At 36.6% G+C, this 27,529-nt stretch overlaps 1 protein-coding gene across 3 annotated transcripts; it reads right to left on the reverse strand.

Annotated features, from left to right (window-relative positions):
• Nucleotides 1–2,030: 2,030 nt before the first annotated feature.
• Nucleotides 2,031–27,023, reverse strand: WDR5 (WD repeat domain 5). Of its 3 annotated transcripts, none has more exons than XM_044661283.1 (14): nt 26,883–27,023; nt 23,740–23,924; nt 23,162–23,270; nt 21,071–21,144; nt 20,601–20,690; nt 20,129–20,218; nt 19,851–19,934; nt 16,496–16,551; nt 13,595–13,641; nt 8,367–8,442; nt 7,092–7,125; nt 5,178–5,252; nt 4,546–4,633; nt 2,031–2,956 (listed from the first exon to the last, which is right to left on the reverse strand). In XM_044661283.1, exons 2-14 carry the CDS (start codon nt 23,818–23,820, stop codon nt 2,856–2,858), a joined length of 1,005 nt encoding a protein of 334 aa, XP_044517218.1. In that variant the 5' UTR covers nt 23,821–23,924; nt 26,883–27,023; the 3' UTR covers nt 2,031–2,855. The 3 variants fall into 3 exon arrangements, with proteins under 3 accessions (XP_044517218.1, XP_044517219.1, XP_044517217.1); XM_044661284.1 differs by having other exon boundaries at nt 19,854–19,934; nt 26,878–27,023; XM_044661282.1 differs by having other exon boundaries at nt 26,878–27,023.
• Nucleotides 27,024–27,529: the final 506 nt, after the last annotated feature.

Below are 27,529 nucleotides of genomic sequence, written 5' to 3' on the forward strand. Positions count from 1 at the left end.
CTTCTGGTGCTTAGCACAGTGCCTGGCACACTAGGCACTTAATCAATGCTTACTGGCTTGGCAGCCATTTAATTCCACTCAAAAGTTCAAATCACTTCCTCTAAGTTTTAAAATGCAGGCAGTTTCAGACAGGAAACTAATAGAAAATAGAAGAAAAACATTGTTACAAACATGGAAACAGACCAGATATGTCTGGGAACTTCAAGTATGTTAAGAAACGGATCAATTTGTGACACATTGTAGACATGGAAATCTTTATTCTTTTTAAAAAAAAGACATGTGCTTTTACATAAATCTACAAAGAATTCAAATGTAGAAAAAATAAACTATATGCAGTGATCGGAGCTATGCACACAGCTCACCCGGTTCCTGCAAGGAGTGACTTATGGCAGGAGAGCAAACTTGGAAAAAACAGAACCCAAAAAACCATCGGATATACCCAAGAGAATCAAAGCTGACATTGGCTTAGTTCAAGTTGACTCACAAAAGCGGAGCCTCCTGTTTTTGCATTTCAGTCATTTTTCTGACCAGCAGGCGCGCCTTTACTGAATGAGCAGCCAAGCTAGCAGGCGACAGCGCTACACGTAGTGGACACGCACGGCTCAGGAATGGCAAGAGCTGTCAGAAGCGTCTTCCCAAGGGCCTTTCATGGCTGTTCTACCCAATAACGGCAGCCAAACAGCGGAAGATATTTTAGACAATTATTGTATTTTACAGTTAGTTCGGTTGCCCAGTTATTAGCTAGAGCTACCTTCAGAGCCTAGTCCACAGGAGAGGCTACACGGCTTTATCCGATCGAGTCATAGTGTGTAGTATTAGCACCAATTCCAAACAAGCTCATGGCTTCATTCTGGCAGTTTTAACAGAAACAGAACATTGACTTTTCCTATAGGAAACTAGCATCAGTCTCTTTAGCAGCATGCAATCACACTAACACTGTCTATAGAGGTGCATATTGATAAAATGGCTTGTGGCATTCCATGGGGTAATACATCTCATTCAGGTTTCGAACAAGGTGGAAAGCAAGACACAAACTAAAAAACCCGACCTAATCCTCTAGGCTAAAATGCTCTCGATCCCTGCCCCCCGCCCCCACCCTGCCCTCCGGATTCAATGAAAATTTGATGAACACCAGGAGATGGTCACTGTTCTTCACAAGCACTACAAAATCCCGTTCTTACAGCTCGTTCCCTAGACCCTAATTTCCCCTAAGCATCCACGCCAGACTCTCTTCCCAGGTGAATCATTAACCAGTTCTAGAGTTCAATAGAAAATGACTAAGAAAGCCTTCCAGGCTCACAAGGGTAAAGGAAGTTAAAAATCCAACTTGGGCTAGAAAAAAACTCAATAGCCGCATTATTCAGAGTTCCAACTACATTTCTGTCTTCAATATGAGAAGTCTGGACTTAACGCTTTGTGCCTTCCTGAAAGGTATCACGCCACTGAACATTCTAGATGACAGAGAAGTGCCCAAACAGGGAAACCTGGGTACTTCATGCTTATAAGCTTACTTTCCTTAAAGAGAAACTGAGTGGACCTCCCAAGATCTTAAACATTTTTTTTAATTGGAAAAAGCCAATAGATGACCTCAAAGAGACCTTTCTGTTTTAGGAAAGGAATCAGGAGGCCAATATTGAGAGACTGAGCGTGACAGGACAGACAATTGTAGCTGTGTCTGTCACAATCAGCTCTACAGATGACCACTAATTTGATCTTTAGTGGGAGTCATTTTGGCGATTGATATGCTATTGCTTCTCACAGTTGAGGTGTGGCTTCTTTCCCTGTCTATTCCACTGAGATGTAGTATCCTTTTCATTATTTCACAAGTATAAAATAGAGCTTGAAACATTCCCTTCAAAGACAAATTTATGGCTACATGTCACATAAATCCAGAATAATGAGACTGAATAAACCACTAGGGCAATTATGTCTTGTCAAGAGTTTTCTGCCACTTGTGAATGCAAGAAACTAAACAGACACAAACACTGCATATTAGCACACGGCTGCCACACATGTACACAAAATCCCACCTTTTTATTACAGCACATGGTACTGTCAGATGTGTAAACAATAGTGTGACAAACGGGAAAATATTGAGGCTGAAGTATACAGTCATGCCATTAACAGTTCCATACTATGAACTTTAAAGATACAAAATTGTCTTTACGTTGAAAAAACTTTACAATGCTCTGAGTTTTGTTTTGTTTTCCCCAGAAAGACTTCAAAATGTGCTGCAAACTTCTACAAGCAGGAATTAATGGTTTTGTGAGGGAGGGAGGGGAGTAGACAACTTGTGATATAATAGTATCTATTAAACATACATAGCAAGAGGTAAAACTATACAGAAGATTAAAAGATATTTCACTACAAGGTCAGTGAAAACTGGGGGATAGAAAGCCAAAAACTTACATGGCTGTATTTGGTCACAGAGTTAGAAGTGGGTAAGTGATATCTTTAAAAAAATTACAGAACATTTAGTTGAGGAAAAATTCATGATGAAATGAAATTTATCCTTCTGTAATAAAAAATTAAAAATTCAGGTTTTTGCTGACTCGATTTATACACAATATAGATTGAAACTCTTCCTTTGACAGCATCGGGAGAGTAGGCAAGAAGCATCACCAAAATCTTTTGGGACCTTCTAGTAATACAAGCAAATTTTTTCCCCTTAACAAAAAAATAAGAAAAGGATTCATTTGTCAAATAAGGCAGATGCTGCCTCTTCTCACCGCCTACCCATTTCAGGGAAGAAAAAAGGGGATTTTCCGTTAGGCCAAGAAACCATTCTCAAATATTTTAGTTTCCTGCCTCATAGGATCTACTTTTTGATACAGTCTCTAACATATCAAAAGGGCTTAACAGTCACTTTTCCAGAGTTTAATCGTTTTGTCATTTTCTAATGCAGCTGATGCAATGATGTTTTCTGTAGGGTGACAAGCTGTTGAAATCACAACATCTGGAAAAAAAAAAAAAAAGACAACTCCATTGTGTGCAAGCTGTTCATGTATGGTCCTCACTACTGATTGGCTAACAATCTGGAAATGTGCCTCTAAGTTGTCCCCTAGCAAAAGAAGTGAATCCTGCAACCATCAGTTTATAGCCATCTCACTCTCCTTCAAAACCAAAGGACACACTTGAAGAATTGACAGTCAAATCTTTGGTACTTTGGCTCTAATTAAGTTATCTGATTTTGAGAGAAGACTAAAGGGGGTGAGGGGAAGAGGAAGAGCTAAGCAGTCAGCTGAACCTAATACTATCCTCACGTATAAACAGAGCTAAAAGTGAAAAAATATGATATATATTCAATTCAATCTTAGAGGTCAGGAATTTCTTCAGGCAAATGATAGAGCTTAAAAACAAAAATTTCAAAAGGGACTTAGCTTTTAATTCTCTGTGTTTAAAAGGAAGCAAGATCTACAGTACAAGCATTCACAAACCCCCTTTTGTTCCAATGTCTCCAAAAATAAAAGGAATGAGAACATCATGTGAGTTGTTAGGATATGAGAAGAGCAATCAATTATAGAGTCTCTGTATGTAAAATATATGAAACATGAATACCCAAAGGAACAATGTATCAAAAACTTAAATATAATGTCAGATGAGCAAGTACTAAAGGAATATCAATGATAAAAGCAGCAAGCTGAACCTGAATCTTGACTTGTTTTACAAATTTAAACTCACCTGTAAATTAACTGGGAAGCAATTAAGCACTTTTGTAGATAACACTGTCCTATGTAGTATTAGAATATAAAGATATGATGCCTCATAGAACAAAGGACATAAATATATTAGAAAGACGAACCAGGTACACAACTGTGTGGTAATAACAAAGTATAACAGGAATTAAGAGAAGAAATTGGCATGGGGTAGAGTAGAGTGTCAGAGAATGTTACATGTAGAAGCTAAACTAGACTTTATAGAAAGATGTTTATGGAGAAGGGAATATCATGAGTGGGACAAATTAAAGTGGATAAATTCTGTTCAAGAATTAATCAGAGGAGGGCAACTGGGTGGCTCAGTGGATGGAGAGTCAGCTCTAGAGACAAGGAGGTCCTGGGTACAAATCTGACCTCAGATACTTCCCAGTTGTGTGACCCTGGGCAAGTCACTTAACCCCCACTGCCTAGCCCTTATTGCTCTTCTACCTTGGAATCAATACATAGTATTAATTCCAAGACAGAAGGTAAGAGTTTAAAAAAAAAATTTAACCAGAGATCTGCTAGGTTAGACCTGTATATGAAGGTACCAACATGTTGTGAGACTAAAAAGATACTCTGAGATGGAACACTAAGCTAACTGTAGTTCAGAATAGACCTTCATATGCACACACAGAGAACACTGCATATGGCCTGGCCAAAGGTAGAGGGAAGAGAATGCTTGTCTGATGCCTTTAATGGTGCAGAAAGAGCAAAAAGAGGAACTACAGACAAGCACCATTTTTGTGTTAACAAGGCAGGTACATAGCTGTCACACAGTTCAAAACAGATAAAAGATTCAAATTGATAGTTTAAGAAACCTGCATCAGTAAAAGAGTTTTTTCCTCACCTGTATGGCCTTGTAATTTCTGTACAATCTCTTTTGTCTGAAGGTTCCAAATGTAAACCAGGTTATCTTCTGACCCAGACACAATCCACTATGTGATACAAGGAGGTAGGGTTAGAAACATTAATGTGGAAAGAAGTTATGTACTTCCCCAAGTTAAAGTAGTCAATTATCGAGCCCATCTTTGAAGAATCATTTCATATTTTTGCAATATACAAAGTTTCAGAATTGCATTCTTCTGGCAGGCTTATGGTGTATTGGTTAATTATTGGTAAATTCAAAGTTATCTGGGCAGACTTTAGATATATTTACTTTCTTTTGGATTATTTAGTTCCTGCATGGCAGAAAATAGTCTCCCTTTCATTTTTAATATACTTCCAAATCTCTTGGTAGAAAATAAGTTCCTTAAAAGCAGGAATTTTTTGTTTGTTTTTCTCTCCCTGGGGCCAGGTACATGGAAGACCTTCAAATGCTTGATTCATGGAAAATAAATCTATTACAGAACAGATATTTTGCATAAATCAAGTTACATGTTTTACAAAGATCTAAGCTTTCTCTTATCATTAATTTACTTTTTATTTCTCACCCATCTTTCAAAGGCCCAAGGACCATAAAAGTAGCCACATGAAACATACCTTTCCACCGGTGACTGAAAAATTAGCAAAAATGCAGTATTTTTCATTCTTGTGACCAGTGTATGTCTTCAGGCACTAAAAAAAATGAAAGTTATTCTCAGACTTAAGGAAAACATAGTATGTCACCCCAGAACCCCTATAAGTCAGTCATTTTATTCTTAATTTCATTTGTATCAATCAATTCTAGATACCAAGTATAAAGTCAAAGATCATTATTGCCATAGTTCCATTTGTCTAAAATAATTGGGATGTCTGCCATATCTTTCTAAATCAGTCTATCCATGTTAATAGACTCCTATTCTTTCCTATATGAACCATTTAGTGAAATCAACAAACATTTATTAGGCACTTACTACATGCCAGGTATTGTGTTAAGTGCTAGAAATACAAACGTCTCATGAGTCATACAATGCACCTCTGCCACCCCCAACCTTTAGAAGGGCTTCTTAAAAGTAACAGAAGCAGCAGCTGGCATTTAAAAAATGCTTTAAGTTTCACAAAGTCATTTATAGTTGTCATCTTATTTCTGTACAGTTCCAATGAAAGATCTTTGTTCTCTATTAGGGATCAGTAAATAGGTAGAAAAGTAGAGTTGGCAATTCTTCATTTTCATGGTAATTTAAACTTTAGTCAACATTTTGTTGATGTGATGGGAACAATTCTAGTCATTTTGTATTTTTCCAGTGCATTTTTCATTCACACTTTTATCCTGCTTAAATCAGCTACTAAAGTAGTCTAATCCTAGCAGTGTTTCAACATCTAAGCATTCTAAAAGCTTAGAGATAAGGACCACTTTTTTATTACTCCTAAACTTGAAACTTTGTATTTTATTACCATGTAAATGTGTCCTCCACCAAAATCCTCCTCAGAAATAAAAAGTGGCCTTGAGTTTTCAAGTTATGCTAGTGTGAAACTATCAAAGACCATCTAAGTCAGAAGGATTCCAATACACAATGGCGGAGAGTACCCATACAAATGAGTCTGCAGATGCCTGAAATATCTTATTATATAAATGTTTCTGATTTCTTACAATTTTTATATTTAAGTGTCAATCTGAAGTTCAATTTTTAGGCAGTGTGATCAAGTCCATGAAGTGCCTAGCTTCCACTAAGATTTTCCCTTTTAATTTGTGGCACTATTATCAGATAATCAATATCCAAAGCAGAAAACCTGATGGAATAATACTTTTATTGTCTCTATGATTCACCTAATTTATACCACCTCATACCTATCAGAGTGGCCTATATGATTAAAAAGGAAAATGATAAATATTGGGAGGAGATATGGGAAAACTGGGGCACATATACTGCTGGTAGATCTGTGAAGTGGTATAGTCATTCTGGGGAGTAATATGGAACCAGGCTTAAAGAGCCACAAAACTATGCAGACTCTTTGATCCAGCAATACCACTCCTGGGTCTGTATCCCAAAGAGATAAGAGAAGACTTAAATGAACTGAAGCAAAGTGAAGTGAGCAAAACCAGGAGAACAGTGTACAGAGTGATACAAATATTGTAGGTTGATCAACTGTGAAAGACTAAACTATTATCAGCAAAAAATGGTTTGAAGATAACCCCAAGGGACTCATAATTTTTTTAAAAAGCTTTCCACAGCCAAAAGAAGGAACTGTGGGGATCTGATTGCTCTTTTTCACTTTATTTCCTTCAAGCGTTTTTGATTATATATGTGATTGTATCTTTAGTCACAACATGGGGAATATGAAAATACATTGCATGAAAGCATTGGTATAACCTATGTCAGACTATTTTCTGCCTCAGGGAGGGAGATAAAAGAGGGAAGGAAAGCAAGAATTTGAATAGAAAATTGTCACAAAACAATCATCAAAAATTGTTTCATCTGATTGAGAAAAAAATTTAATTAAAAAATAATTCATCCAATTTAAACAAGTGCTTACCTTCCCTTTGCTGTAGTCCCATAGCTTAAGAGTGCTAGAGATAAAGAGAAAGTAATGAATCAATTTTGATTTCAGGTCAGTGTCTTCAACTAATTTGGTTCTAATGCTGGTCTCCTCAAAAGATTTTCTACTGAAATATGAGTACCCATATTTGAATTTTACTTTTCACTTTAAAATTAGAACTCAAGGGCAGCTGGGTAGCTCAGTGGATTGAGAGCCAGGCCTAGAGACGGGAGGTCCTAGGTTCAAATCCGGCCTCAGACACTTCCCAGCTGTGTGACCCTGGGCAAGTCACTTGACCCCCATTGCCTACCCTTACCAATCTTCCACCTATAAGTCAATACACAGAAGTTATGGGTTTAAAATAAAAAAAAAAAAAAAATGAAAATTAGAACTCAAGGACTAAAAACAAGAGTGCAGAACTTGTTTTGATTATTTTACTCATTCTGTCAAAATGAGTAATCCAAACCTAACTTAAAACATTCATGACTATAAGGGTTTGGATAGCTAATTAGCTGGGGAAAGGATTTCTTGTTTTTAAGTAACCCTTACCTTCTGTCTTAATATCAATCCTAAAACAGAAGAGCAGCAAGGGCTAGGCAATTGGGATTAAGAGATTTGCTCAGGGTCATACAACTAGGATGTATCTGAGGTCAGATTTCAACCTCGGTTGTCCTCCAAACTCCAGGCCTGGAGGTCTATTCACTGTGCTACCAGGTCTCAGAGCAGAGGAACTTCCTAATATTATGAGAAAAGTAATTCTCCACAATTATTACTATTCAGCACATAACTTTAATCATTCCAGACAAGTGGGGACAAAAATTCAAACCAAGTTGCCACTTGTACATTTCAAAACAAACAAATCACAGGCCCTAATCAAATCCACCCTGCAGCAGAATAAGAGGAAATTCCTACCTTGGAGGTACTGACCAACTTTTAATTCCCAGTCAATGTGATTCTGCTATACTGTCAATCTTGCCCTATTCATTCACTTGCAACCAAGAAATTAATGGTGCTAAAAGTTATTTCAAAGATGAAAGTGACTACCAAGCCTCTTTACAGTTAGGCTTCCCAATCTGTGAAATGAAGGATCTGGCCTAGAGTCCAGGTCTCTCCTAATTCTCATATCTTAAGTGCTCAAATTTGAAAATAATATAGTCTCATTTTTACATTTGACTAATATGACTACTGTGAGAATCTTAACATAGGTACAAAGAAAGTCCTTTTTGTAAATGTTTTCTTACAAACGAACAAAAAAGAAAATAAAATACTTACTTGTCCAGAGTTGCAGCAAGAATGTATTTACCATTTGGAGAGAATTTCACAAAAGATACAGGAGGATTATCATCATCTGTATTAAAAATAAAAATCTTAAGATATTTAAACTGTTTTGGTCTACTTTCTATTAAATTAGGCCACTATCCAAATACAGGAAGAAATTCTGTAGAAGATACCACCACCAGTTCTGAACATTAGATTTTTTTGACACTCTTTAAAAAGAGAATTTGAACTTACTTTGCCTAGGAATACCAAAGGGGGGGGAGGGGGAAGAGTATGTCAATTATTTCCTTGATCTACTAAGTAAGCCATTTACCATGAACAGAAAAAAATAGTATTAAATTTCCTACTTATGTATTCTTTTGGAAACTAACTCTCCATTTGTTTTTTGTTTGTTTGTTTGTTTTAAATTTTAAACTCTTAACTTCTGTGCATTGACTCATAGGTGGAAGAGTGGTAAGGGTAGGCAATGGGGGTCAAGTGACTTGCCCAGGGTCACACAGCTGGGAAGTGTCTGAGGCTGGATTTGAACCCAGGACCTCCTGTCTCTAGGCCTGGCTCTCAATCCACTAAGCTACCCAGTTGTCCCCTCTCCATTTGTTTTAAAGCAAATTACTTTTCATAGCTTCTGGAAATGTTCTGGCAACATTTTAACTTCGAAAGTGCCAAAGCTTAGGATGCTGATCAGAGTGGCAGCTAAGGAATACAGTGGATAGAGCACTAGGTCTGGAGTCAGGAGGGTCCTAGGTTCAAATCTGGCCTCAAATACTTCCCAGCTGTGTGACCTTAGGTAAGTCACTTAACTCTATTGCCTAGCCCTGTTGCTCTTCTGTCTTAGAAATGATATCAAAACAGAAATCAAGACAGAAAATGCCTAATAATATTCACCTCCTCCTCCCTGGCATTCTGCTTCACCCCAACCTCTAGGGTGATGGACAATGCTCCATACAAAAGGTTTGTCAACATCCTATTAAAATTAATAGCTCCATCAAACAAAATCTTTTATAGCTTCTTGATAAGAGAATTGAAACTTGAAAAAAAAGTAGTGAATGACTTTCACTCAAATTCTGTGGATCATTTTCTTAGTGTACATACAAATTATTCCATTTTGGTCTCAATCGTTCTGGGTCTACTTAACACTTTACCACTAAATGACTGATGCAATAAGGGAATAATTTATAGGTAAGTACAAATCCCACGTCTGACCCTTATTATGTGATCCTAGCAAATGATTTAAACCCTCAGCCCCAGTTGTCACAACTTTAAATTAAGGAGGTGGGTAGTTGGACTCAATAGCCTCTAAGCCCTAACTCTAAATCTAGGATGCTAGGTATGATACTAAGAGAAGGATACAAGCATTGGCTTATAGACTCAAAAGGCTGAAAAAACAGTATAAATTAAGAAATGGCAGATCTTTAGATATTAGCTACTTTAGGTGGGAAGGAGGGGGAGTGAAAGAGTGGTAGTGAAGACCTCTGATTCTATTGTTGTGGCAAACTCCCAAGTTGGAAATTCCCTCTATGAAAGATAAGCAACTTCAAGTCACATTTGCCTTCAAGAGTTTTAGTGACTTGCTACCGTTACACAGCTAATATGTATCAGAGGTGGGATTTGAAAAATGTTTCTGACTTCAAGGTTACCTTCTTAATCTAAGTGTAATAAGATCACTTAATCCTCTAATTCTCTGAACAGCAACATCCAAGTTTTCCCCTCATGAGATCTGAGATCTAAACCTTACCATGTTCAATATTCAATATTAAAAGGTTCCTAACTATCCCTCATAGTTTAAAACTAATTTCATCCTTTCACTTAACAATCTATTTTGAAAGTGAGAAAATATGTCCAGAGTGCCTGGGTACCATATACACTCACCTTCAAGGAACAGGGAAACACATTTCATTACCCAATTTTCTGGAAGGTTTAACACAATTATCAATCTTTGGAATTGAGGGATATGCTATAAGTGGTGTGAAGCATTCAAATACAGTGCCCTATGTTAAATGTTCATTTAATCTTATCTATTCCATTCCATTCCATTCTACTCAAAATGTAAACACAAGCATTTCCTGGGCAGCTGCCTTTTATCTCTTGGTACAAGTACCAATGATAGTAAAATGTCTTTGAATGGAACCAAGGGGCAAGGACAAAATATACCTAATTCTTAAGAAGCTTTCAAATCCAGTAACAAAATACATGAGAAAGACTGAAGACTATACACTTGGTTTTAAAATTCATACTCAATTGTCAATAGGGCTTATTTCACCTAAGAGAGCAGATCCATAAAAACAATACTATTAAAAAAATATATTCCTTTCTAGGCAGTTCTCAAGGGAAGAAATTCCAAGCTATCTATGGCTATATGAAAAAAATGTTCCAAATCAAAAAAATAGAGAAATTCAAATTAAAGCAGCTCTAAGGTTCTACCCAGATATACAAAGTTGAATAAAAAAGTATATGTTATATGTATGTATATAAACACATACATACATATATATATAAAAGAACTAATATTTATACAGTACTACAGTACTCAAAAGTTTGCAAAGTACTTTACTTAAATTAACAAATTTGGGCCTCGCAACAATCCTATGAGGGATGTCCTGTTATCTCTATTTTACAGATGGCAGAGAAAAGTTAAGTGATTTGCCCAGGTTCACATAGTAATTTAAGGGAATGAGACTGTATTTAAACTCAAATCTTCCTAACACCAAGTCCAATATTCTATCTACAACTAGGTTGTTGACTAAAATGACAAATATTAGGATGATTATAACTAAACCAGCACAGTGATGGAGGCATAAATTAGTGAAGATATCATGGAAAGCAATTTGGACCTATGTCCAATGAGTTACTAAATGATCCAATAATATTTCTATTAAGCCTATACCCAAAGAAATCAAAGAGGAAAAGGTCTTATCTGCAGAAAAATATTTGTAGCAGCTCTTTTTGTAATTGCAAAGAACTAGAAATTAAGTGAGTGCTCATTAATTGATGAATGGCTAAACAAATTATGTTAGATAAATGTGATAGATTATTGTGCTATAAGAAATGAAAGGGAAGGTTTCAGAGAAACCCAAGAAGACTTTTTTGAAAGATCTAGAAACTGATCAACACGATGATTAATAAATAATCCCAGAAAAATGATATGTGGAATGTTATCTACTGCCTAGTAAAGGGGGATGGTCTAATGTGTAGAAAAAGATATATTCTTGGATATGACCAACATGGACATTTGTTTGCTTAAATCGATATTTGTTGCAAGGTGTTACTTTTTTTTTTTTTTCCAATGAGGGTGAGGTAGAGATGGAAGGGAAAAAAATACTAGATGCTTTTAAAAACAGAAATTTTATTTTAAATGCTTTTTGGTAGGCAAAATTTTGACATTAAAATAGCTCTTTATTGAAATCTGAGCAAATCAAAACAATAGAACTAAGCTGAGGAAGCCAGATTCACTAAAGTCTAAGATGTCAGGAAGCATTTTAACAGTATGTTATAAGATATCATCTGAGATTTGCAGAAAGAACATCTTCCAAAACATCATCCTTTGAAATACATTTGTGGGGCAGCTAGATGGCTCAGTGGATATAGCCAGGCCTAGAGACAGGAGGTTCTGAGTTCAAATCTTGAAAAGTGTTATTCCATGTAATAGTTAAAGTATTTTAACAAAAAAATTGTAACACTTAAGAATGAGCAAAAATGTAGATGAATTACTAAAATAAAGACTAGTTTGTAGAATTGCATCAGGAGAAAAGTAAGATAGAAACTTACTCCTATTTTCTGTCTAGAAAGGAGAATCAGGACCAAGAGTTACTTATTCAGCAAGCATTTACTCAATCATCAAGTTTACTCACAGAAACCTGGCATTTCAAACCTTTGAACCCTAGTTCAGTAGGGCTTTTCAGAATCCTTTTGTTATAGTAATCCCCTGGAGCCAAGCTGATGTAAAATGATTGCAGTAGGCAGTTTCTTTTGGCTCTGCCTTATCCCAACTCTTAACATCCCACCAAAGATATTAGCTGACAAAGACTTTAAAACAGAGTTGGGATAGGGAGAAGGAGAAAGATATAGAATGAGTGCTACAAAAGCCTGCAGTAGGATTTGATGCAGTAGGCAATACTGTGCATCAATGTGTGTTATTTCATACAGGAACTACACGAAAGTATTATGTATATAATATATAATAATGAACATTATTGTATGTTTTTCAAGAGTAACACACAAATGTAAAGTTATATACATAGAGATGATATTAGAAAATAAACAAGGTTAGAACAGTTCCAGGAGCAACTAAAAATTAATAGTATGGGAAGAGGAAAAGAGAAGAACAGAAACAACCAGGACAGTGATATGTTGTCACAAACAAGCAGCATTAAAGAGTAACAAAGGAAAAGGGTGAGAAAAAAAAATCACTAAGTTTGGACAGGAGATCATAGGTAGTGATGTTAGAAAATACACTGACCTAATGGGGAAAAATAAGTGGAGAATAAAAATTGCTTCTCAAAAAGTAAATGGGATGCTAGTTCGATGGACAAAATTGTTAAAAGTATCACTCCAAGGGGCAGCTGGGTAGCTCAGTTGATTGAGAGTCAGGCTTAGAGATGGGAGGTCCTAGGTTCAGATCTGACCTCAGACACTTCCCAGCTGTGTGACCCTGGGCAAGTCACTTAACCCCCATTGCCTAGCCCTTACCACACTCTTCTGCCTTTGAACCAATAAACAGTATTGATTCCAAGACAGAAGGTAGGGGTTAAAAAAAAAAAAGTATCACTCCAAGACCAGAGGTGTACAGGGACTCAATAGAAGATGGAAGAAATTTAGAGAGATTTTGGGCCCATGCCAGGTCCTAGAGGGCAAAGGTCAAGTCATTCTCACCTCTGTATTCTTAGAACCTAGCAGAGTACTTGAAAATGAGTATCATCTGGTCAACTATAAGCTATGTTAATGATACAGAGGATGAGTTCAGAAGAACAGCTGCTGGATGGAGGAATTAATGAGAACTTTTTTAGATGACATAGTAAAAAAAAGAGGCAATTTGAAAAAAAAAATAATTTCTTTTTGTTTAACCTAAAGACTCAATTAACCTCTAGGGAAGGGAATGGAAAATAGAGGGAAGAGATGCATCAAAACCCAAGACCCAAGAAATGTCAGTGAAGGAAAAAGTTAGGAAGAGCTAAGAAGTCAAAAGCATTTTTGCAAACAAACAAAAATAAGCCTTGTTTACTTACCAATAAGTGTTTTTAAACATTGTCCTGATGCTGTATCCCAAATTCGGCTTAGGAGGAAAAAAAATAGTGTGTTAATATAAGTGAAAAATTGATATTATGTGAATTTTAAGGATTGGAATATGAGCAAAAAACTAAATTATGTTCATTTTTAATGCATTAAAATTATTATTAAAAGCAAGTAACCAAATATAAAATTTGTTCTGTCCCATTCTAGTTATGAAGTCCTACTATCTTTGGCTTTGATAATTACTTAGTAAGTAGATGTACAAACAGCCCTGACCTCTTCACAAAAATCTTTCATATTTCCTAAGTTTTATTTTAAAAATTGCTCCAAACTCTTTTATAACATTCTCTAACATAGCCAACCATTTCTGATTATTAAACAGTCTCACTCTAATTTTCTACAATTATAAAGCAGCTGTGAATATTTTTATAAAAAATCTTTTTCCCTTTTCAGCATGTTGCCTTTTCTTTATATTCTAGTTAATTCCTCTTAACTTTCCCACCTCCTGCAAATGAACCTTAAAAAAAAAAAAAAAAAAAAAGCAGTTGGCATTTATAATGCAATATAAGGTTGGCAAAGTGCTTTGCAAATATTTCATTATATACCTACAAACACCCTTGGTGATAGGTGCTATTATTATCCCCATTTTACAAATAAGGAAACTCAGGTTGAGGTTAACTGACTTGCTCTGGATCATATTCACTTGCTTGTCTGAAACTGCATTTGAAATCTGATCTGCCAGACTACAGGTCCAGTCTCTAACCAGTGCACCAACCTAACTGCCCTTAGCAAAAAGAAAAAACACTTAAGCAAAGTCAAGTAACACTGAAAACCTGCCTGGCAATGGATTCTGCATTACAGTCCATGGTCCCCAGCCAGGAGGGATGTTCTCCAAGCCTACTCATTAACATTCTGCCTGACTTCATTAATGTTTTTTCAACACTGTAGCCATTTTGTAAATTATTCTCCTGGGTTTGTTTTTAACTGCATCACTTTTTTTTTAAACCCTTGCCTTCTTACCAATACATAGTATTGGCTCCAAGACAGAAGAGTGGTAAGGGTAGGCAATGGGGGTCAAGTGACTTGCCCAGAGTCACACAGCTGGGAAGTATCTGAGGCCAGACTTGAACCTAGGACCTTCCGTCTCTAGGCCTGGCTCTCAGTCCACTGAGCTACACAGTTGCCCCCTCTGCATCACTTTGTACAACTATTCCCATGTTTCCCCAAGCCCATTTTTTCATTATTTATAGTATTACATTCACAATTTGTTCGGTCAACCCTATTTTCTTTCTAGTTTCTTGCTACCAAAGAGAATGCCACAAATACTTTGTTATTAAATATAGGATCTATCATTCACCTCCATGAGGTTCATACTCAAAATAGGTCAATTGGGCCAAAAGATAGCACTCATGTAGACTCTTTTTCTCATATATTATTTTTCAGAATGTTTGGACCAATTCATACCTCCCCAATTAATGCGACTCTCTATACTGACTGTTATTCTGTTTCATCATTTGCTGATTTTCCTTTATAAGATTCTAAGAATAAAATCCTAGGCAAATAGAATTGATATATTAAAAGGCATTCACTATGATTTGTCTCAATGTTTGCATTAATCAAAAGTTCTACTAATGTATTAGGAGCATCGGTTGTCATAAGATTGATTTCATCTTTTGGGTCATTTTTTGATTCTGGTGGATGTTAATGGATATCTCAAGGTTGTAGGGATTTCTTTTCCACCGGTTACTAAGGGATTTGAGTAATTTTTCCTTATATCTTCATCTTTAAAACCCATCCAAATGCTGCTAAGAGTTTGATCTGGTCCAACCATTCTGGAGAGCAAGTTAGAACTATACCTAAAGGGCTCTAAAACTGCATATCCTTACACTATATCCAGAGATTAAAAAAAAAGGGGGGAGGGGGGTAAGGAACTATTTCTACAAAAATTTTTATTGCAGTTTTTTTTTTTTTGGCAGTAGCAAAGAATTGGAAATAGAGGGATTGTCCATCAGTAGAGGAATGGCTGGACAAGTTATAATGGAAAACTATTGTACTACAAGAAATAACAAGCAGAATGATTTCAGAATAATCTGGACATGTGCAAAGTAAACAGAGGAGAACCATTATACACAGTGACAGCAATATTTTTTGATGAAAAATTATGAATGACTTAAGTTATTCTCAGCAGTGTAGTGATCCAAGCTAACCCCAAAGACTCAAGATTAAAAAAAAAAAAATGTGATCTGCTCTCAGATAAAGAACTAGAGTCTGAATGCATATCAAAACATACTCTATATTTCACTTTTTCTTCTTTTTGTTTGAGATCTCTTCCACAAAATGAATATGGAAAAATATTTTACATGACTTCATGTAAAATCTATATCATATTGCATACCATCTCAGGGAGTGGTGAGAGGGAATAAGGAAGAGTGGGAAGGAGGGAGAAAATTTAGAACTCAAAATTTTAAAAAAATGAATGTTAAAAAGTTGTCTTTACATGTAATTGGCTAGAAAAATGTTTAAATGTTTTAAATAAAGAAGCTTAAAAAAAACCTTCATCCTCTAATGTTGGGAGAATTTTTTAATTTCATATTCATCAATATATTGGATCCTGGATTTAGATTTTGAAGGGAACTTAAGGGTATAATCTAAATTCCTATCATGGATAAAGAAATTAAAGAGTCATGAAAGTGAATTACTTGCTCAAGGTCATACTAGTAATAAGCAGCAGTCAAAACTCAAATCCACACCATATAATTCCAAATCTAGTACCCTTTCTATTGAATCATGCCACTTTTTGTCAAACCTGCATTTTTCAATAACATTTGAAGTATCATCCATTGATATGAGCAAAGAAATTGTGTTAAGATAAAGGCTAATACAAAGTTCATACTTACCAGAGACCATCATAACTACTTGACACTATCAAGGATCCATCACGATTAAAATGAACCTACAATTGAGGAAGAGATAAAACAAACACTTTTTAATAAACCAAATCACACCCATTTCTGGACTACATGTCATAACAAAATAGTTCTTAAAAATGATAACTCAGTGATAACTTTCTGATATACAAATCACTCATATATAAGGTGAATCAGAACCATAATTCAAGTAAGAGTCTTAAAAAATAGAAATCAGGGATTTATGATTTATTTTAATATATGGTTCTCAAAATTATCTGCTGAATTTAATGACTTACTCATTGCCCAATCTTCCCAAATTTTTCTTTTTTACAGTTTTGAACATTACTGAACAATCTGTTGTCAAACTACTCTCTGGATGTCTTTCCTCCCTTAGCTTTTAGGACATTCTTCTTAGTTCTTGGTTCTCCTACTTGACTGTCCTTTTCAGTTTCCTTTGCTAAATCATACTTCATGTCCTCAAAGGATGTTCCACAAGATTCTTTCCCTCCACTCTTGTTAAACATACCAGCTACCAAAGGTTCAATTATCATCTTTAGTCAACTTCAACATTTATATATACATTCTTCATCTCTTGAACTCTACTCCCATATAACCAGCTCCCTAAAGGATATTTTCATTTGGATGTCCCATAGTAATTCAAACTCGTGGAGAAAACTTAACCTGTTTTCTTCACCTCCACCCAACACACTCCCCAAACCCACTTCTTCTGATCTCCCATTTTTGTTCTAACACCACTATCTTTCTAGTTACCAAAATTTACAGCCTTGGTCATCCTCAGTGTCAATCTTCATATTTATTCAGTTGCCAAGTCCTATTGACCCAAATGCTGTCTCCATCATTCCCTCTTCTGAACTCTCTAATTCAAGGCATCACCTTTCACCTGAACTACTCAACATTCATCTTCCTATAATCATTCAACTATTCATTCATCTTCTTCTATCTACTCTTTTTGCCTATCCTCTAAATTACTACCAAATTAATACTGCTAAAATATTTGGCCCTATTTCCCACCGGACGCTCCAGCTATTTCTTTTAAAATAAAATACAAAGTCTTCAGCCTTATATTTAAAGTTCTCTGTCATCTAGTTCTCACCTACCTTTCCAGACTTATTTCATATTATTCCCCTTCCCATATATTCCATCTCCCTTCTCTGTGCTTTTGCATGAGTGGTTCCCCATGCATGAAATGCACTCCTTCCTCATCTTCAAGTTGAAGAATCCCAATATTCCTTCAATGCATAGTTCAGGTGTCACCTCTTACATGAAGCCTTTCCTAATAATAATGATAATAATAATAATAATAGGAGTAGCTAGCTTTTATTTAGTGTTTATGTGCTAACCATAAACATTTTATAAATATTATCTTGTTTGATCCTTAACAATACCCCCAGGAGATTAGTGCTTTTATGATCCCCATTCTACAAATGAGAAAACGAAGGCAAAAAGAGGTTAAGTCCTATAATCACACAGCTATAAGTCTCTGAGGCTAGATTTGAATTCAGGCCTTCAAGCCCAGCACTCTATCCATGTATCACCTCGATGCCTTGATAATAATTCTGCCCTCCCTTTCTTCTCACATGTTATTAATGCTCTTGCCTTCTTGAAATTATTTTATATTAATTTACTCTGAAACACACTGCCTTTAGAAGAATTTAAATTTTTTCCTTACAGGCAGAGACTGTCTAGTTTATCTTTGTATCACCATGTAAATATAATGATAGCATTTATGGGTATACCTAATTTAGTTTAGGATTCAGTAAATATTTATTGAGGAAATCTACAGGCAGTCTTGATCCTTTTAACTACCAGGGAATATAGGTATGTATACAAATAACTATTACGACATCCTACCATTCCATATTTTCCTAGTGGGATAAAGTAAGAACATCCAGGGGTGTTCTGAAAGACTAGACCAAACCATCTGATTGGGTCTGAATTACCTTCTCAACTTGGAATAAAAAAGAATGTTTATTTTAGTTTTAGTTTCTCCATTTAAGGCAGTGAAACTGAATTGTGTTTCTCTTTGGAATTTAAAAACCTTGTCTTTGTCAAAGATAACTAGGTCCAACATGATAGATGTCAACATCATATATCCCTTTAGTCCCAAGCTCATTGCTCAGGGTGTTCTTAGAAAGCTTTTTTAACATTCTCCTTGGTCTATATAACCACTTATTCCCAAAGTGGCCAGTATTCCCAACACCATGATCTGCTCATGCCCTTTTCCCTATCTATTCTGACTGAAGCTTACATCCTATAAGGCCTAAATGAAATTCTATACATATCCCTTGAAGTCCATGCCTCATCACCCTAGCTCACAATATACTCTCCATTTTTTTCAATGGCACTAGCATTGGCTAATAATAATCCACCCTACTTTCTTGTATTTATTAAGGACTTTGAAATTTTCCCAATTATCTAGGATGGGGGTTCTTAATCTAGAATTTATGAACTGTTCAAACAAAAACATTTTGATAACTTTCAATATAATTGAATATAATAGATTTCCTTTCTAACCTATGTATTTTATGTATTTAAAAACAATCTAAGTGAAATAGATGGTGTGTCTGACATACTTTATGAACCATAGAGTTATATAAAAATGTCAGCTATCATTATCAATTATGTACGTAGTAGTGGAACGACTGGGAAAGGGTATGTGTGGGATTTCTGTGTCAGACTTGGTAAGGAAAAAAATAAACCATGTGCTTTTTTTAAAATAAAAAAAATAAAAACAATCTAAGAAAGGACACATAGGTTTTAGCAGACTATCAAAAAGAACCATGGCACAAGCAAGGTTAAAAGTACCTTGCAGTCTAGATGCTTTCCTCCCCATTATCTTATTTTAGTTTCTCCAAATACTGTGAATAGGGTTCCTGTTGTTCCCATTTTATAGATGGGCAAACCAAGGCATAAAAAGACTATTCAATAGTCACAAAAATTTGAATTACATAGTTTAATGCTCAGTTCTCCAAGTAGATAATAAATACCTAGAAGGAAAAAAACCACTTACCTATCAATTCCATAAATGATCTATTTCTCATTAAAAAAAGATATGTGATTTCATTCACATAAGGAACTCTCAAGGAGGAAATTCCCTCTTGCTAATGAAGACCAGTAGGTTTTATCTTATAGTATTAGTGAATTCTTAGGACACTGTCAGGTGAATTGCTTTGTCTTGGGTCACAAAGGTGTATAATACAGAAACGGTAAGACTAGAATCCAGGTCTTCCTATCTCTGAGGCTACCTTTCTATCCACTGTGCCAGGCTATGCTATAATAAATTAAAGCTAATATATACATAAATGTACACAAAAGGACTTACAGCTGAAACTGGGTCAGAATGAGCAGGTAAAGTCTTGAGGCACTTTCCTGTTTTCACATCCCATATCCTTACACTTTCATCAAACTAAAGGAGAAAAGCAAACATTAAACAGTCAAGAAGGAGATTTCTGCAATATTGCCAATGACAAGAGGCAATACTGATTTCCTAAACATACGCAACTCCTAAGTGATTAAATACTAATGCATAATAGAAACTGTCCTATTACATTGATTGCACATGTTCATAATACAAGTTACTTGCCATAATTAAAAACTTACAGAGCCTGAAACGATGAGGTTGGACTGGGGATTAAAGTTGCAACAAAAGACATAATTACTGTGACCCTTCAGTGTTTTCAGACACTTCCCCTTAAAAAAAAAAAAAAAAAAAGATGAGACCAAGTTATTTTTTTAAAAGAACTAGCACTTATCTTAAAAAAAAAAAAAAATATCACTATTTGAACTAAACTTATTGGAAGGTCAAGAATATCCTAGAATCTCTTGAAATTCATACTTATATGAATAAATAGCTCATAACAAAGATTTACACAGCATCACAAAGCTGAACTAGTTGACCAAAGGTCCCTTTGGAAATCCTTCATTTTACTCATTCAAAATGGGAGAAGGGATATGCCCTATAGTACACCCACTTACAAAAATTAAATCCTTGTTCATCCTTCAATTATAGACAGCCAATAAGTAATTGGGGAGAGGAGGAGGAGGTATATGTAAAATCTAACTAACTACTTACAGAGCTAACATCCCATATTTTAAGCGTTTTATCATCAGAAGCAGACACAAGAAGATTGGAGTCTGAAGACCAAGCAACATCTGAGATTCCCTTAAAAAAAGAAAAAGAAAAAGAAAAGCAGATTACTCCTAGGTAAGAGAGGCAAGAGATATAAAAAAAGAAATAAGCACTAGGCACTTCATTGAGAAAAGACTTAGCCAATGCATTAATACATAAGAAATGCTACATTCTTAGATATATGAAGTACTGCCAAGACACCCAATTTAGTCGTTTTGTTTAAAATTAGCAACCACTGGTGAAATAAGAATGAAATGACATATTTGCAAGAAATGACAAAGACGAAATATATAGCAAAGCTTTAAATTAGTTTCCAAATCTGAAACCAATAAGCCGCACCTTATAGCTTACACTGTACAACATTAACTTATATTTTATAATAAACTCCAAAAGAGGTATTTTAAAAAGCCTACCAGTTTGTGCCCAGATATTGTTTTCTCAAATTTTCCATCATATGCTCCCCAAATTTTAATGAGCTTATCTGCAGCTAAAAGACAAAAATATTTATTGTTAGTCTATCAAAGATGGGTAATAACTTTGGCTTTCACAGGATTCTCTTTTGATGCTCAGAGCTACCTTACAAGGTAAGCAGTTGGTTACTCTCCCCACCTCCAGAGTCTAGTGACGATTCTACCCAAGGAGAATAAAAGGTGTTCTGACTACAGCTAAAAGTTTGCATTTATCCCTTTATTAGATTAATGGAAAGCAGTGAGGGGACCTTTTCTAACTGCACCTGAAATAACAAGATTGAAAGGAAAACTGACATTTCTCAATGAGTACACAACACATACCCTAAGAGGTAAGAATGCCCCTGTGAGTTTTTAGACTACAGACTGTGGGGAAAACTGAGGGACAAAACACTGCTTTCGTTTTTTCACTTCATACAATGTGAAATGAATCTCAAGTATGAAACTAAGAATATGATTTGATTTTTTTATTTTTATTTCAGAGGTACTCTAAAAACATTACCCTTGTTTGATTAAAGTATGATTCACTGCATTCCAATTAACAAGAGGTCAGGAACAAGCAGACTAAAAGAGTGATTATTAATAAGTTCAAGTAAACCTAGAAGGAGATCTCTAAATGGAATTCTCCATAGCATTATTCACCATTTTTATCAATGAATGAGGATGATGATACATGCCTGTCAAAGGCTTGATGGAGGCTGGGAGGCAAAGTTAACACAATGAATGACAGATGCAGGATACAAAAAAGCTCTAACAGAATAGAACAGTAAGCCAAATCTTTTAAGGTTAAATTTAATTTTATTTAGTTGTACACATGAATGGGAAAAAATTCAACTACAAAGGTAAAGAATGGAGGAAAAAAGGGCTATACAACAGTTCACATAAGAGATCTGGGAGTTTTTTGGAGACTAAGTTTTGCATGAACCAATATAACATGGCAGTTGAAAAAGGTTAATTCAGACTTACTTTGGGAAGCTAAAATTTCAGTGAAATGCAAATAGAAATCACTCTTTACCTTAGTGAATGGTATTCATGAGATGCTATGGCTGAATTATCCAGCAGTGAGTCAGTCTTTTGGCCTTAGCCAAGATGATTCTTAGAGAAGTCTTATGGTCTATATTGAAAGCCTTCCCAACTAAGTTAGGCAGGCCTCTGAAAGTGTGTGCTCTACAGATGGTTTTCAAGAACCCAGTCACCTCCACACAATGAAGCACTACCTGGATCAAACTTTAGCAAAGGAATACAATCTTAGCTTGGACACTATGTTTTTATTAATGCATAGAACAAAGGAAGAGACTACAATAAAATATAAGAGGATTGTATTTTGAAGGTCTGCATCCAAATCTGGATAAAATTTTTAAAAGGCACTTTAAAATTATATCACTGGATTAGTTGAAAAAAACTGGGGATGCTCAACTTAAGACTTGGAGGATGTTACATAACTTTGACATTACCTACAATCCATATAAGTCACTTACCCTTGAGGGTTGGACTATATGGCCTACAAGGTCCCTAAAAAGCTCCAGATATAACATCCTAAGATAGTTTAAGAACTATGATATGAAAGAAAGATTAAACTTGTTCTCTTTGGTTCCAAAGGGCAAAACTGAAGCCAAAAGCTCAGTTTCAAAGAAACAGATTTAGGCACTATATGAGAAACAAATTTCCTAAATGGAACTAGCCAAAAGTGGAGTGGGTTTTCTCCAAACAAATTAGATTTTCCCTCACTAACGTTTTTAAGCAAGTCTAGATTAACAATAACTACAGATATTTTATAGAGTTCCTTTTTGGATGTGGGTACCAAATTATCCCGAGTTCTCTTCAACTCAGACTGTATGAAAATATTTAAATGCTGGCTACATGTGATTAAACTAGGAAATCTGCTTAAGAAAAAGTTATAAGCAATGGGATTCCCATTTATCCCTTCGGCAATATTGACAAGAACAACTTAATTAATATGGGAGGGTTGACTGAAACCTCAAATGTCAATTTTCTCAACAATCAAATTAGGTAGTATTTATTGGGAATTATACTTACAAGAACTTGCTAACCATTCTCCATTTGGACTAAATTTTACTGAAGATACAGCTTTAGTGTGTCCTGCTAATGTGAACTTTAATGCGTAGTTTGGCTTTACAGGTGCAGGCTAGAAAGAACAAAATTATACATCAGAAAGTAATCATGGTCAATCAACTTGGATCTTTGCAAAGTTAGAAAAGGGTGCAAAAATAATATTGACAGCATTTTAGTACAATGATAAAAGAGAAACAACAATTTTCAACAATATATTAAGTGGCCAAGAGATCACTACAGGTATTCAGGTAAATGTTTAATAACCTACTCTGAGAAAAAATATATTCATGAAACACTTTTAAGTTTAATTCATATTATTAACGTTTTCTCCCCCATCATTTCATCTAGATAATCAACAAGGAAATAAATCAAACCCTGATTTGTAACATTAACCAGATTTCCAACATGTAAGTGTTCATACTAAAAATTTAGCTTCTCTGAACACATCTAGCACACTCACCTCTGGATTAACCTCACCTCGACAGAAATCTTTACATGCTTATTTTCACCTGGAAGTACATCAGATCTATTAAGAAACACACCTTGCTCTGATTAGTTGATGAAGAAGGTGTAGACTGTGCTTTTGTGGCTTCTGCCTCTGGTTTCTTTTCTTCTGTTGCCATAGTTCTGAAACTAGTAACTTAATCTGGAGGTGCTTAAGGATGAAGAGATGATCAACCAGAATGCTTCAAAATTGAAAAGAAAACCTGTGTTTGGCAATTTGAACCTGTAAGGGGACAGGAAGAAATAAAGAGAGAATCACTATTAAAAGGAATTTTTATTTAAAATAACAATATCTAGAACAAGTTAAAAACAAACATTTAGCCATAATACTGAATGCTATCATGCAAAAACTTTTAAGGTTAAGGATAAATTTATAATTGAAGTAAATTAATTTAAGGAAATTATATAGTAGTCCCTCATTTCCTGTTCCTACCTTTCAGTTTATTATTCATGCCAAGCTAGCCCTTAACTATCTTTGTGTTCCATACTGGTAATATCCAAAATTACAAATATTTTAAAGTGTTTTTAAATTCATAAGATACTAAGTGACAGGAGGAAAACTAAATCCCTGCAGGGTATAATAGTTTCAGAAGTCATCCAGGATTCAAGACATACACCATGTGAGACAAGTTAAAAAGATACACCAAAATACAAACCTAGTATACTTTAGAAAGTCTTATGGATGTAATTTGCTGCTTCAACTTTCATACTATGCGCACAAGGGTGTTTTCTAGAATGTTTCCCTAGTGGGCTGAGAAGCTTATTTGCTTATGAGATAACCAGGAAACACAGCTGAAAGGAGCAAGTCAAAGTCAGCTTTGTGTTGGAATTTCAACTGCCTTGCCTTCTGTAGCAAAGCTTGAAATGCTGCACTGATACTCTGCAATCAAGACTCATACTGCAGATGAGAAAAAAAAATCTCTACTGCAGCTCAATTAGATTTCAGCTTGACAAAGGGAAGTATTGAAAATCTGTACAGTAAGTAATTATTTCACCTACCTCTTGGATCAGTTTCTGTAGATATGGCCTCAACACTAACTTCCATTACTTGACTATATCAAGCACATACCAGTTTAATGAGATGAGGTAAATGTCTATTTTAAAAACCTAGTATTTTCTCCATCAGAAAGCCTTAGAAATCACTATGCTGGAATCTGTAATTTCTGTATAATTTAGATGGAACAAATTCTAACAGTTTAAAATGTTTTACCAGAATTTCTGGTTGCTCTGAGGGGAAATAAACCATTAAAAATAATACTAAAATTGGCCAGTCATTGAAAAAAGGGATGGGTGGAGGTGGGAGAGAGGAATTACATCATATGCACCCACTTTGCAAGTTTACTAGCAAAACAAAAAACATATAAACTGATAATTAAGGTGTTTTTTTCTTCCATAATAACTGAGGTTTTAATCAGTGACCCCTAACATATCTAGGAAAGGCTTAGGGATTTGGTGGTCAGAACCTGGCAAAGTTTTAAGTTTTTTGAGATCTGAAGGAAAGTTAGAACAGCATCAGAAGGATGAGGAGCAAAAAAAAAAAAAAACAAAAAAAAACATTTAGTAGCTGGCCTAGCCACTTCCAAGAAATACCAAAATATATGAGTATGGGAGAACTCAGTATGAACTCAGGTCAGGCTCTAAAGGCTACTAGGTGAAGAAATGAAGAGACAGAATAGCACTATTACCTCTGCCCTGAAATGCATATTAGCCTCAGGTGAAAGGGCCAGAAACCTAACTCTCCCAATGAAAGATGGAAGAGGTGCCCCCTGAATGGGGGAAAGTCATTTCTAGAATGTGACCAAAGGAGAGAAGTGTGATTGGGTGGGAAGGATGGAAGGAAAATATGCAATTAGAAAGGCAGAGATCCCTGAAAACAGGGGAAGTTCATCCTACAGTTTGACCCAAAATTAAGGATTTTGAGTACAGAGATCAGATGAAGTGAATTGGGCCATGGTTGCCTGGGAAAAAGATACTGTGGAGGAATCACTAAAGAAAAGAGAAGTCTGCTCCTTATTCACACCTAATGGTGCACAGAATTTTTAGGGAAGAGGCAACAAAATAAGTCAGAATAAGGTCGGGCTGTCCGTGTAAATAAGTGGAATGGCGAAAAAGGGCAAATGAAAGGATAGTTTTCAAGAAAAAAAGGAATGCCACCCTCTTAGTCTTCACACGGTTGTTTAAGGATAGTCTTTTCTTATGGGAGATAAGGACCAATAAGGGGAAATATTGGGGGTTTGGCTGCCAGAACTTAGGCTGAAATAGAGGTAAAAAAGTAACACAATTGTCTGTATTCCTTCTGAGTCCAAAGCCCAGGTGTTTCTACATGAGGTAAAGAATAAAAACGAGGATTCAACTATGGAACTGAATTCAAACCCAGATGTTTCAAAGTGGAATTATTTTTTTGAGGGTTTGGGAATAGTGTGGACCATATGCTTAGGTGGAAATGATTTGTCCCTATCGGTCTGGAAAAAGGGGTAGTTGGGATGGCTCTCCAAGTATAATCCAGAGGTTTCAAAGTAAAGGGAAGGTTATGGGAAGGAATGGAGAAGAAAAATGGGGGGTACTCCCCAATTCACAGACAGGTTTTTCTGAGGGTGGGAGAAGAGGGAAAAGCATCTGGGGCTTGACTATTTGGAGGATACAGGGAAAAAGACTTAGGATATAGGGGGTCCTGTCTTTTAGTCTTTGCCAAGATATTTCTGGGAAGGTTGAGGGAAGAGGGTGAAGAAAGGGGGACAAATTGGGGCCTAACCTTCGGGGGAGGGGGACACAAATGAGGGATCATAGGGTGGGGTGGAAAGGGGAGACTGTCGGTGTGGTTAGCTGGAAAGAATGAAGTGTGGGGCACGGGAGCAGCCAGGGTTGGGGGGGGGTGGCTTTCAGGAAGGCGTGCTCCCCACTCCTTCTATTCCTAGCAGGCTGCATGGAGGTGGGGGTGGAGGACACAGGGGCCCCCAGGGGAACCAGCTTCTCAGCGAAGAAGGAAGTCAGGGGAAGACTTTGAAGGGTGCACCCCGGGCCGGCGGGCAGGCGGCTCTGGCGGCCCAGGCCCGTACCCTGCGGTCTGGCAGACAGCCGGGGGCTGGGGGCCGGGCGCGGCCGTCCCCCCGGGCTCACAGGCCCAGGCCCAGGCCGGGCTCGGGCAGGCAGACGAACGCCGCCTGCCGCGGGCTTACCTCACCTCCGCTCGGGGCGAAGCTCCCTCAGCCGCCGCCGCTCATGAGGAGCGCAGAGCGGCTGGGCCCGGGCGAGGACCGACGACCAAGCGCCAGCCGGGACGAAGTGGAGGTGGCAGCGGCAGCGTAAGCTCCTCCTCCCGGCGCCAGGCGGGTAATGTGGACAGACAACTCCCCCGGGCGCATGCGTGGCGACGGGGCGGGGGGCGAGCGCAGGGGCGGAGCGAAGGAGAGGGAGGAGAAGGAAAAGGAGGGAGGAAGGACACAATACTAGGCTGCTTCCGAGACGGGCTACGGAAAGTCGCAGGGAACCAACTTCTCAAATGTCCCAAAATGCTTAAAGGATTTCCAAGTCAGTGTGTCTGCACTGAGACTTAATGGCCTAGTTAGTAGGAAAGAGAGTTTAGCCGTCACTTGGTTCAAACCCGTCGTTCTACCCAGGAGCCATACGAAGTCCAGGGAGAAGTGACTTGTTCTTTTGAGTCTTTGACCTGGAAGGCTCCTTACAGATCACCTGAGCGGGAGGGAGCATAGGAATTATGAGATGAGGCGGAGAGACAAAGACCAAAAGGGAGAGACAGCGATGTACAGAGATAGAGGGAGAGGAGAGAAAGAAAAAGAATATTATTTATATGTACACGTAGATGTATAT

Source organism: Gracilinanus agilis, chromosome 2, assembly GCF_016433145.1.
Source record: "Gracilinanus agilis isolate LMUSP501 chromosome 2, AgileGrace, whole genome shotgun sequence".
Lineage (NCBI taxonomy): Eukaryota > Metazoa > Chordata > Mammalia > Didelphimorphia > Didelphidae > Gracilinanus > Gracilinanus agilis.